Source organism: Carassius auratus, chromosome 19, assembly GCF_003368295.1.
Source record: "Carassius auratus strain Wakin chromosome 19, ASM336829v1, whole genome shotgun sequence".
NCBI lineage: Eukaryota > Metazoa > Chordata > Actinopteri > Cypriniformes > Cyprinidae > Carassius > Carassius auratus.
In genome coordinates this window covers 14,497,429-14,510,305 of record NC_039261.1, presented here as the reverse complement: position 1 = coordinate 14,510,305, position 12,877 = coordinate 14,497,429, and the positions used below count along the sequence as shown (strand labels likewise).

Genomic DNA, 12,877 nt, shown 5'->3' with positions numbered 1-12,877 from the left:
CAGTGAGGTCATGCTTAAAATCCATCATGCATAAGCTCTTGTTAGCGCACTGAGTTAATCCTGTGTGCGTATGCTTTCATATGCATGCCAGATGATACCGTACGCCCTCTGTTTTGATCCAGACCTCACAGGAGTTCCTAGCACAGCTGATGTCCAAGCTGGGTGGGAAGAATCCAGAGGAAACCGGAGGGTTTCAGGAAGCTCCTCTGGCGTATGATGCGGTTTGGGCTCTGGCTCTGGCTCTCAATAAGACAGTGGGGCCTTTGAAGGCAAAAGGACGAAGATTGGAAGATTTTAATTACAATAACAAGGACATTACTGCGGAGATCTACCGAGCCCTCAACACCAGCTCCTTCGAGGGGGTTTCGGTGAGTGACAGCTTTGGCTACATTAATCAGTAATCAGTAGTCAGTAATCATATTTAGTGATACACAATTGTGATACTACAGTAAAACTAATATGCAAACTAATGCTGTTATTGTAAATTAAATCTAGCAAAAAATGCAGTTAATTAAGCTGGAATAATAAAATAATAAAATTGAAATATTTCAAAATACACAAACATCTAAATTATTGACGATTAAAACTTTTCTGAAATACTTACTGCACTCAATCTTCTACTGTACATGTGTGCGCATCTTTACTGATTTTAATAAAGTAATATTGTTAGTAACATTTCAAGATGAACACTTTCTAGACTGAAGCAACTTAGGCTTACTTGATTATTCATACATCATTTTTAGAAACATCATGTTAAAATTTGAGTATCAAATATCAGGTTTATTTGTTCATCTCCCAGTCATCATTGTATTATAATACTATGATATTAAATGTTTTGCCCCCACAATAAAAACTATTGAACTTTGATCATAATTAAACTAAACATTAAAATATTATCTTACTGAGTCATATTATTTGGAGATATTGAGAGACAACTGATATTTATATGTATTTTATGTAGTTAGTCTGTTAAACTGTTATAAAGATCTCACTGATATTACATTACAAGCTATGAGAGTTCATCTTACCTTTTAGCAATATTAATATAAGCAACTGCACCAAATTGCATATTTGCATATTCTCACCAATGTTTAAATAAAAGCCTAACGTATCAAATCTAATCTTCAACAAGAACAAATATCCAAGCATATATATATATATATATATATATATACACATATGTATGTGTATGTATGTATGTATGTATGTATGTATATATATATGTGTGTGTGTGTGTGTGTGTGTGTGTGTGTGTGTGTGTGTGATTTCTTATCGGGTTGAATCTAAATATTTGCAGGGTCAAACTAAAATTAAAATGTAAACTGAAAATAAAAAAAAGAATAATAATTCAAAACATTGATGAAAACCACAGTAGCATGTAAATAATACTACAGTATACTCAATTTTAAGAGAGTGATAGACACAGCAGTATAAAAAATGTTTGTGTTCTCTTTCAGGGTCATGTGGTGTTTGATGCCCAGGGCTCCAGAATGGCATGGACCCTCATCGAACAGCTGCAAGGTGAGCAAAACAAAAGTCATTTTATGATTAATTTCCCCCTGAAAACAGATAGGTACAGATATAATAAAGGGTAAATGAGAGTGAGTGTGGACAGCAGGTGTAGCCTGTATGCATGGTTGCTTCTGCTCAATTCTAAAATGATGAACGACTCTGCGATCATTGTTCTTGCTCCATTTGGAGAGTAGCACAGGTGTCAGATAAAACACTTATTTTCCTAGGTTCAAAAGCTCCAGAGCTGTAATCATTTTGCCAAAGCCAGAGAAACGACTCTTGAATAGTTTTTTTTTTTTTTTAGCTCAGTATCTTTTTTTTTACACAGCTCTCATGCACTGTCAAAAAAACGATTGAAGAGAACAAAATTTCATGTGCGTGAAAACTTAATACAATTCACTGAATATTTTAGTAGACATGGTGGATCAGAAGGCACTGTCATATCCAGACTAAATTAGATTTTTTTTTAAACCATTCATTTTTGTGTGTACTTTTTTATATGATCAAAAAAAAAAATACATTTACATATGGATATCTATGCATAATGTTGCACTTTCTTTTTTTCTTCGTTGGCCGATATGACATTTGTTTTGGACTTTAAAAAAGGTTTCTGATGCCATCATTGGAAGGTGTATTTGTCACCTATAAACGAGTCAAATTATGGGGTAAACTGTGATGTAGTGAATAGTATGCAGTTGTTAATCTGATCTTAACATGGCACAACTCTTTAAAACAGTTTCTAGGTCACTTATATGAATGGAGTCTTCATCTTGTAGGAGCCTGTATCATTTTGATCATATTTTACAAAAGAACTATGTATTTCTTTGGGTCTAAAACTTTTTAAAGTAGAGAAATGCACACTTAGTTCACCCTGAACAGAAGTAAGAATTTATAACAGAGTAAAAAGAAGTGAGCTGCAATAGTCTTCTGTGGAAAGATACCTGCTTCAATGTACTCATAGCAGAAGTCACTGCTTGTAGGTGTTTTAAGTGTATCTGTGCCCTACATTAGCACATCTTTGCTTTATATTCCATGCAGATCTCTTGACTGTGTGCTTTTCTGCATGTACAGTCTTTTTCAAGTCTCCCCACACCACTTCTGTGAGGTTGAGATCTTGGATTTCAATCGATAGCCCAGCATTTCGTCTTTGTTTTTGACTATTTTTGTGGTTATGCTTGAGGGTTTTGAGTCATTTTATTGCAAAGTCTGCTTTGTACATGTCTACATTTCAGCTTTAACTTTTTGACAGACTGTCTCACGTGGTTTAGTCCTCTGGTACAATGTGGGATTCATGGTTTACCCTGTGATGCCAAGCTGACAGGGCCTGAGACAGAAAGTAACCCCAAACCAATAAAGCTTCCACCAGCAAGCTTTACAGTTGCTGCAAGGGTCTTTTTATCAAAGCAATCAAAGCACTTTTTGGTCTCCACATGTCTGGTATTGTGACCAGTCGGCTCTACCTTTGTCTCATCTGTCTAGGACATATTGTTCCATTAGTTCTGATTCATAGCTTGCTTACCTGCATAAGTAATCAGGACCTTTTCTATGACATTAAAATTGAGTTCCTGAGGACAATAATAAGTGTTAATAACAATATAACAAATTTTAAGTCATCCTGCAGCCCACTTTTTGCTAAAAGCTGCCACAAGAAAAAATGCAATCTAAAAAAAATTAATTTCTCTGTTGAAATTGCATCATGTTGAAACATTGGGAATTTATAAATAATATTATACTCCTTACGATGCCATTTTTATTCTTTCCACCAACCCACAAAGCCTCATGCACAGATATGGGATATCAAAGAAGGAATACATATATTCTTCCTTCAGAAGCCAACTAGATGAAAGCATCTTAGTAGACAGGATGTTATGCAAAAATTGGATTCAGACGTGCCTGGCTGCCTTCTTACCTCCGTGTGGGTAGCATTTTTTCAGCTGTGATTTACCACATTACTGTGTGTGTAGGTCTGATGGTGGGGTTAAAAGAAGTTAAATAATTAATGTATTTCAAAAAATGATTTTTATACTGAAACATGAGCACTTAAAGTGTTAACACTTTAAGGACCAATTCTCACTATTAAAATATGACATTGCTAAAAAAACAAGAACATTATTTTGTGTATTTAAAATGTGTTTATTTGGTTTAAGGTAAAAAAAAACAACAACATTATTTTATACCAAGTCAGATTCAAGCATTCATTGGCCCTGTAGTATAAATATAACTTAACCACTGATTGCTAGTCGTGTACTCATTTTCGTGTACTGAAAACCAAGCAAAGTATTTTTGCTTTCACAATGAAATGCACATCATCTCCATGAAATGTCAGCTGCAACAATACTACACTTTCTTTCTTTGCATGAACATTTGGGCGGCGTTATGCAAATCTTCCCACACAGTGATGTAGACGTGTTGGCTTGTTTAAACTAGGCATTTTAGGAGGGCGTGGACAAGTCTTGACTTTTATAAAGAATATCTCTTTGGTTTGAGATCAGTCTTTGCAACTTTAGGGATCTTATCTATTCACAAACAACTTATAACACTCCAAAGAGAAAGGAAAATTTGAAATCACATCAAATGACTCATTTAACTAGTTTCTTATTAGCATGCTAGCATATTGCCTGTTATTTAGTATTTATAAACCACATCAATGCCTTATTCTGCATCACTATATTTTATATCCATTAACCCGACCCAATACTTAAACTTTACAACTATCTTGCTAACTAATAAAGGATTAGTTCATTTCCAGATAAAAAAATCCTGATAATTTCCTGATCCCCATGATATCCAAGATGTTTATTTCTTTCTTTCTTCAGTAGAAAAGAATTTAAGGTTTTTGAGGAAAACATTCCAGGATTCTTCTCCATATAGTGGACTTCAACAGGGATCCAAATTGAAGGTCCAAATTGCAGTTCCAATGCAGCTTTAAAGGGCTCAACACAATCTACACAGGTCTTATCTAGCAAAATGATAGTCCATTTTCTAAAAAACAAAAAATTATATACTTTTTAACCACAAATATTCATCTTGCACTAGCTCAACCTCACACATTACATAATTACGTTAAAAGTGTAACACGTGACGTAGGCATAAGTACCGACCCAGTGTTTACAAAGCGAACTTGTAAAGAAAGTCAAATGCCCTTTACAAAAAAAAAAAAAAAAACACGCTGGAGGAAAACAATTGAATAAAGTTTTTTGCCCTACCCTACCTTTTTGAACAGAAGTACACAGAGAAAAACCCAACCACGTGACTTTTCCAACGTGATTATGCACTGGATGAAGTCATGCATGGCAGAGCTAGTGCAAGATGAGCATTTGTGGTTAAAAAGTATATGCATTTTTATTTTTAGGAAACGACCAATCATTTTGTTTGATCCTCGCCTAAGAGCCCTTTGAAGGTGCATTGAAACTGCAATTTGGACCTTATAAACCCATTGGCTCTGATTGAATTAAACTACATGGAGAAAAATCCTGGAATTTCTTTTCAACTGAAGAAAGACATGAACATCTTGGATGACATGGGGGTGAGTAAGTTACCAGGAAATTTTATTCCTGAAGTTAAGTAATCCTTTAATAAGCAGCAAATTATGACTTTATTGAGGGAAAACTCTTAGTTAATAGTGAATATGTGTTCCCTATTCTAAAGCGTGAAACCATTAAATGACATCATGGTGCCTGTATGAAACCAGTTTCCTTAGGTCATTCCCTCATGCATGAAACAAAGGAGCATCAAAACATATATAAAGTCTCATAGTTCACAGTGCATGATGGAGCAAAACCTGCACCGGGTTAAAATATCTCTCTATAAACCTCTGACAGAGTTGTGTCAGTGTATAAATGTGGATGCCAGTGTAAAATAAATGATAGTATTAAAGGTTCACAGGAGCACAGTGACCTCTATCATTGCTCGATGAAAGTTCCTGAAGCTGCTACAACTCTTCATGAATATGACAGTTTGGTCAGATTGGGCTTTTGGCCTAGTCTGGCAAAGGTTAACAAGAATCCAAGCCTCATCACAGATGTTTAGATCTTCTTTGAGGATGTCAGTGTTGTGGGATTGAAAGTCTAACAAGGTAAGCATCATAAGAATGACCGGTCAACTTCAAAACCATCTTTTGGAAAGAAACATTTATACAGCCAGCATCTGGAATACCAATGGAAGCCACATATGCCATGCAGGCTTATTTCCAGACTTAAGTATTCCATTTGAACTTCCAGACATGGTGACAGGGGCATCTCTCCCTTCATTTGCTTGTTAACCTACTCAAGTGATGAATGCATTGTGACTGCAACCTCAGCTGTCGCATGCAGATTGGATCCTTTTCTCTCTCCTGTCTTTTTGTTTTCAGTCTTTGTATTGGCGTCATTTCAGAAGCTCTCTTTTTGATCAGTGTGCCTGTGTTCCCCTGTTCAATCTGTCACATCTCTTTGTGTCTATGCCGGTGCCCAGATCCTACGTCAATCCCTCATTGTTTGACACAATAAAAAATAGAACTAGATTTTAACATTTTCTGAAGAAAATATGAATAGTTGCCCCTCCAGAACTCACTGCCACTCTGCCACAGTGTTGCAGAAGTCATTACAGTGCCTCTGCTACGGTGTTGTTGTGCAGTTGATAGGGTGTTTTGTGTTATTTCTTGGTGGTTTCTTCCTGGAGCACCATAATGTAAGTTGAGCTTGCCCATCAAAAGTCACCTTCACAATGTTATATCATTGCTAAGTGTTTGCTAGAGCATTGATGTGTTGTTGTATTCTATTCTAAGTCAAAAGAGTCCACCAAAATTGTGAGAGATGCTTGCCCATGCAAAAGTTACTTTCAGAAAGCTAGGTTAATGTAGGAAGAATTGTGAACATTGAGTCCGTTGCTGGATGATCTACAACCAGGAACCACAGCGAGCTAAGCTGATACAATCTTTATGGTGGAACAGTCTTTTAGGTGTTTCTTCTCATGCCTGGATCATACAGCGCTTCCGGAGCCTTTCTTTCTTCCTCTCTTTTGCCTCTTTTTCAAATCTCCCAGGGGAAAGCCCAAGCTGACTAGAGTAATTATGCTTAATGATCACCTGATAATTATAATGGTTCTTACTTAAGCTAATTTCTTGTTGTGTTTGGGGGTGGAGGCCCTCAGAGCCCTGCACAGATCTCTGATGCCCAGCAGTGTGTGTTTGAGAAAGAGAGGGAGAGTGTGCATGAAAGAAAACAGAGAATTGGAGCAGGAGGGAGAGAATGTAACAGAAGATAAATTCCTCTGTCTTACGGTCCTCTCTCGAGCACTGCTGATACGGTGGGACGCAATTACAGCGCTCTCTATAAAGCTGATTTTAAAGGAGAGCAACCCTATTGTGCATTCTCATCAAAAGCTCTGCTGATACGCCTGCTGGAAAATAAGGATTGATGATGATGGATCTGTTTTCAGTCTGTTTGTCTAATCCAAGTGTTGTTTGGTCTCTAAAGACTGCCCTAAATCTGATCCAGCTTCACCTTATTGATTTACAGCAATGTGTAGTGACGTTTCTCTTTCCTTTGTTCCTCCCTTAAAACTCTCCTTTTACCTGTTTTCAGCCTCCCTGCATCTCTGGAAGTCAACGTGAAATCAAAATTGACTGTTTAGTTTTGTAAAACTTACTCCTGGTCTTTTTTGTAAATGATTTAAAATATATTATCTTTAATGATAATTTTTTTGTTTAAGTTCACTTAAGCTGTGCAGACTAGTTAATGTTATACATAACAGCCACATACTTTAGTCAATACTTTAGGCTACTTGCAACCTAGCTTTTATAAAACCTTTCCAATTTAATACTCATTACTTTGAATTTTAGAAAAAGTTACAGCAATAATAGTCAGTGATAGTCAGTCACACTCTACAGATCTTGACCCTCAGCCTCTTCTGAAGTGGGAGGAATTGGGAATCAGGAACTGATTCTTGAATCTGATGTCAGATTTTTTTTTTAAACCAAAAAATGAGTGATTTTTATAATGTTTGTTAAATGTCAACTTTACAATTAATGTGATAAAAGAGAAGCAATAAATAAAGACAATGAATTAACAGATTTCTATTGAGGTGTATTCAGCAACAAACATTCAGCATGACCATGCCATGGTAGTCTGATTCACAAACAAATGATTCATGACTTAAAGGAGTCGGTGTCATGATTCTGCCCTCGTGTCCTTGGGTTTTCTCTAGTCTTGAGGCAGGATCATGACAGACCCGTGTTTTGTGTGCAAGCACATGGCCTGGTCGTTGGGCCATGTGCTTGTGTTGTCTCGTTTCCTTGCCCCGCCCCCTTGTTACCCTAGTTTTGTCATTATTGCTTTACCTGTGTCACCTGTTATGTTATGATTAGTCTCCTTATTTCTATCCCCTTGTGCTCACTGTCCTGTGCGGTTCATTGTTACTTTGTTGCACTTTGACGATAAGTCGTGAGTCTTGTGATTGTTTACCTTTAGTTAGAGTTCCTGTGTGAAGAGTCTTTTGTTTATTGTGTGTTCCTAGTCTTGTTATATTATCTGTCTTTGCCCTAGTCATGGTTTTCCCCCTCGTGGGTTTTGTTTTTCCCTTGTGGCATCAATAAATCCTGTGTGTTGTTCATCCTGTCTGCGCTTGAGTTCATCCCTAACCTCCACGTGACAGTCGGTCAGAAATCAGACTCAAACTCCAGTTGTCAGAAAAGTTTTAGACATCTGACTCAGACACTGATCCCTAGATATGACTTAGAATGTAGAGAACAGTGAAACCCAAACCCATAATACTTTTATTCATCTTCGAAACACAAATTAAGTTATAATAAATATTCTCTTATTGCATTTATTGAAAGTCTACACAACCAAAATTGTCAGGCTTCTAAAAGTTTATAAAGAGGTCATAACAGTAATTCATATCAATTATGTGGTTTAATCCAAGTTTTAGATAAGGACAGTAGACACGATCATTTTATATGATGAACAGATTTTCGAGTTTAGGATTTAATTTACATAAAAAAACATGTAAACACAGAGCACATCAGATATGGTAAAGAGAACCTCAAATGTACAAAGAATTACATCCTTTGCAGAGAAAACTGTATTTCAGTGCTTTTGCGAGAGAACGTAAAGAAACTAAAAATTTATTTGGGAAACACACCGCTTTTTCAAGGAATGTAAACATACTGAAATATATTTTAACAAATTTACTCGCAATTGTTATTTGTGGCAAAACATGAGGGCAGTTGTGTTTTAGATGAGACATACAATCGTGAGTCTGGGCGTCAGTGAATGGTGGGTTCTTTTGTAAATAAAATAATCCTGTCAGAAGAACTGCATAAAAGCGAATCATGTCTGCAGTGAGCTTTTTTAAAGCTTTGTGTATGCGCAGAAAGCGAATTTAACCTTTTCTGATGTTTCAGTGTGGATGAGACAAAGTTTGCAAAATGCTTGTAAACAGTAGTTTGGACGGAGAGCGTTTTAAAATGAAAACGCCAATTTCAAATGCATCCAGATTAATGTAGACCTAGCCTTAATTCATATGGATTTTGTTTGCAGTTTTAATGTTTTAGTTGGATGGACTATCAATTATGAGACAATATTAAACCTCTCTTTATTTGTGTTGTGAATATTAATATTATTAAAGACTTACAGGTTTTGAATGACATAAGGGTACGTACATTATGAGTAAATGTTCATTTTAGGGTGAACTAGGCAACATACAGAAAATGTTCATGTTTTCATGATGTTTCAGAATTCTGAAATAAAGCATTTTCTTAAGTGCATGTTAACGGGGTCACCCTGCACTCCCACTTCTAGTCTCCACTTCACATCTCTGCTAATTTGCGTAAAGCTGAATTCCCAGTGGATAAAATGAAGTCAATAAAATGTTTTCCCTCCTTAAATACCCTCTCTCAAAAACATGTCACATTATAGAGGAAAAATGCTTTGCAAATGCCATTTGATGATGACTCTAAACTATTTCTGAAATGCACTCTCTCCCTTTCTCTCTGCAGGAGGAAGCTACAAGAAGATTGGATACTTCGATATGACCAAAGGCAATCTCTCTTGGTATGGGAATGACAGGTGGATAGGTGAGGACACATTCGTCTCTCTCATCTCCCATATATGCTCTTGTTTATCACTGTCTCAAGCACTTTTAAACCTCCTCTCACACAATCACTCACATTATCACTCTCGCTGCTCATCTGCATCTCTCCCAGTGTCACAGCTGCACGCTTTAGGCCCCGCCCCCAAAACTAAGAGAACTGCGGAAGACAGGCTGTTACGGGGCATTAATCAATCAGTCAGTCAAATTCTGTTCAGCATTCTGTCCATGAGGGCAGCCGCACTGCGGGAGCTCTGCACGGCTCAACAAAAAAAGACAAATGTATGCCATTAGAAAACTGCCAGGAGTTAATTCCAATCATAAATTGAGCAAGCGCACTGATAAAAAATTGCATGCAATATACAATGAGTGATAGTTTAATTTAATCTTTTAGATTGTATTTGATGACCAGTTGATGATGGTGCACTGAGAAGATGCCAACTGACAGATAAAAAAAACAACACGAATCAGAAACGGCCCAGGCTGTTCCCCAGCTGCCTCCCAGCACGTGCTAACCTTGACTGGACGAGCACGAATCGTCCAATCAGCACAGGCATCACGACGAGCCTTAGCTGATTGTCATTGCCTGTTATTTAAATCCTCACAGGCTACGAACAGAGCTTGCGGTTTTGAAAAACATCCTTGAGCTTTGTGATAGCAGCCTGGGTTTGTTGGTTTATAATTTTGGCGATACGAGGCCACATCACCAAGCTCATTATGTGACCATTTCTATCCCGAGACATTTCCCTATATGTGCTGTTGGTGGGTTTGCACAGTTTTGAACTTGCTTATTAGCTTATTAAAAACTCAGCAAAGCAGCAGGCACCATGGCAACTGTAGTACGACGTCATTTGCAAAATGCGCTAATTGTGTTTTTCACAAGCCTTTCCAGGGGAACCTGTTTTAAATTGTTTTGGCTTGCAGAGTCTGGCACCTTTAACTTTTGCGTTAGTTGTCGATGGTAGATCTCTTTGGAGGTCATCGCATTAACAGCAACCCTTGACTGTGCCAGACTGCAGGTCGCAGCAAGTCTGACGGTGAGGCGAAAGGTCACTGTTTAATCGCGACGAGGTGAACAGGAATGCAAGATCATCAGAAATAGAAGATGTTAGACATAAGTGCTGCCCATCACACCCACGTTTTCACCTTGCTGCAGTGGTCACTGATGCTCCCGGACGGCGTATTCCAGAGAGACGGAGCTAAAAATAATCAGTGCTGAAATAAAGGCCTCTTGAAGGAGAGGATGACTTTGCTCCAGATTGGACGGCACATGTTGACCGATCATCGCTTGTTCAGATATTCTCCCTCGTGTTCATACCCACTGCAAAGTGAAGGTTACGTTCCTTCATCTCCCAGCTGAGTGGGAACGTTTTTGTTTGAATCTTTATGTTCAAGTGTTTCTCGCTGTTACCCATCCACTTCACTGGCCTCGCTTGTTCTCTCTCGCTCTCGCCGGTCGCCCCTGACAACCACTGCATCTGCGCCCTGTTTGCTCATCGATGGGTCTTGGTCGTCATGGAAACATACAATCCCGATTCCACCATCAAGGACAGGGAGGGGTATTAAACAGCATGAGCTCGATGGATGCACACACATTTACAACCACGTTCAATGTGGATCTGAATTGCATTAGAGACCTTGAAATCAATGTTTTACAGTATTTTCATTTTTGGGAGAACTATTCCTTTAAAGGGTTAGTTCAACCAAAAAAAGATCATTTTGTCATTAATTATGCAATCTCATGTCGTTCCAAACCCTTAAGACCTCTGTTCATCTTTGATACACAAATTCTGAATTTTTTGATGAAATCCGAGAGCTTCCTGACCCTCCATAGACGGCAATGTAATAACCACGTTCAAGGACCAGAAAGGGAGTAAAGAAATAATTAAGATAGTCCATTTGACATCAGTGTTTCACCCATAAATTTCAAGAATACAACTCTCATTAACATGCGCCAAAGGCTGATATGGAAGAAAATAAATTGTTGAATAAAGTCACTATTTTTTGTTTTCTTTGTGGACAAAAAGCTTCATAAAATTAAAGCTGAACCCCTGATGTCACATGGACTATTTTAACGATATCCTTTCTGGGCCTTGAATGTCGTAGTTGTGTTGATGTCTGTGCAAGGTCAGAAAGCTCTTGGATTTCATAAAAAATATCTTAAATTGTGTTCTGATGAATCAAGGTCATATGGGTTTGGAACAACATGAGGGTGAGTAATTAATGACTATCCCTTTAATGCACATTACTGCTCTTATCTGTGCATGTAAACAAGTTTCCATCATTATAATAGTGCACGGTGTCTGAAATGACTTCATTTTTTGGCTGACATCACCATCCCCAGCTTCGTTTTATAATCTAATCAATTACAAATTAGATCCAAATCAAGTTTCACTCTATTCTCACTATTTCACTTTATGGAAGTAAATGGGTTTCCAACCCCATTTCATGTATAATCGACACCCAACAGACTGCTAATGTATATGAATTGTGTTATCAGAGTAAATGCGTTCACTCAGTTCCTCAAGGACTGCAGCTCCACATGGATCGCGAGTTAATTTTAACACCATAGCAACACTGCAGCGTTAACATTCTGACCTGAGACACCATAGCAACCACTTTCTATTTCCACAAACCACTTAAAACTTGTGTCGTGCCATATCACATCCTGGGCCTGTCTGTTGAGATTGTTCCAGCATCAGCGCAGCTCCACACTGTTTCTCAGCATCCCAGGATCTGTTGGCTGTCTTGTGCCGCGAGCGGGCACATTCGGTTGGATCTCCTGCTCTCCTTTAATCAATATCAGCGAGATCCACGAGGGAGATGGCCTTACGTGAACTTCTAATTAAGACTGACAGTTGCTGTGCTTATCAGATGCTCTAGTGAGGGGTTCCTGTGGGACCGCATGGGCAATATGAGTCCTGGAGCTGGGCTCTATAAAAACAAACAGCTTGAGAGATAGATGTAACAAGCCGTGTGGTCCCCAGCCAATTTGTCACTCGCAAAAGAACGTGTCTCCAGTGCACGTCTTATGTGCTGCCCACCCATTGAAGGAAGCTGACCACAGTGCACCCTGATGTCCTTTTTTGTTGCCAATTGGCCAGCCGATTACCCATCTGGAGGCAGTGAAACAGTCTGCGATGTTATCACTTCACAGAGACCAAAGGGGGAGAAGCTTTAGTCAAGTGGCAGTGAGGTGAAATTCGATAGCTATCGCTCTCTCTGCAGACTCTGAAATGCAGCCAGTTTATTAAGAGAGAGAGAACAAGAGGCAGAGAGGGAGGTAAAGTGACTC

The 12,877-nt window shown here is 38.2% G+C and overlaps 1 protein-coding gene across 3 annotated transcripts in view; it reads left to right on the top strand.

Moving 5' to 3' along the window:
• Window positions 1-12,877, top strand: part of gabbr1b (gamma-aminobutyric acid (GABA) B receptor, 1b) — a 118,931-nt gene that overhangs the window by 78,115 nt on the left and 27,939 nt on the right. For all 3 annotated transcript variants that reach the window (XM_026289062.1, XM_026289061.1, XM_026289063.1), the window contains 3 exons: window positions 123-368; window positions 1,458-1,521; window positions 9,491-9,568. In XM_026289062.1, the coding sequence (XP_026144847.1) occupies window positions 123-368; window positions 1,458-1,521; window positions 9,491-9,568 (388 nt within the window). The remainder of the gene's footprint in view (window positions 1-122; window positions 369-1,457; window positions 1,522-9,490; window positions 9,569-12,877) is intronic.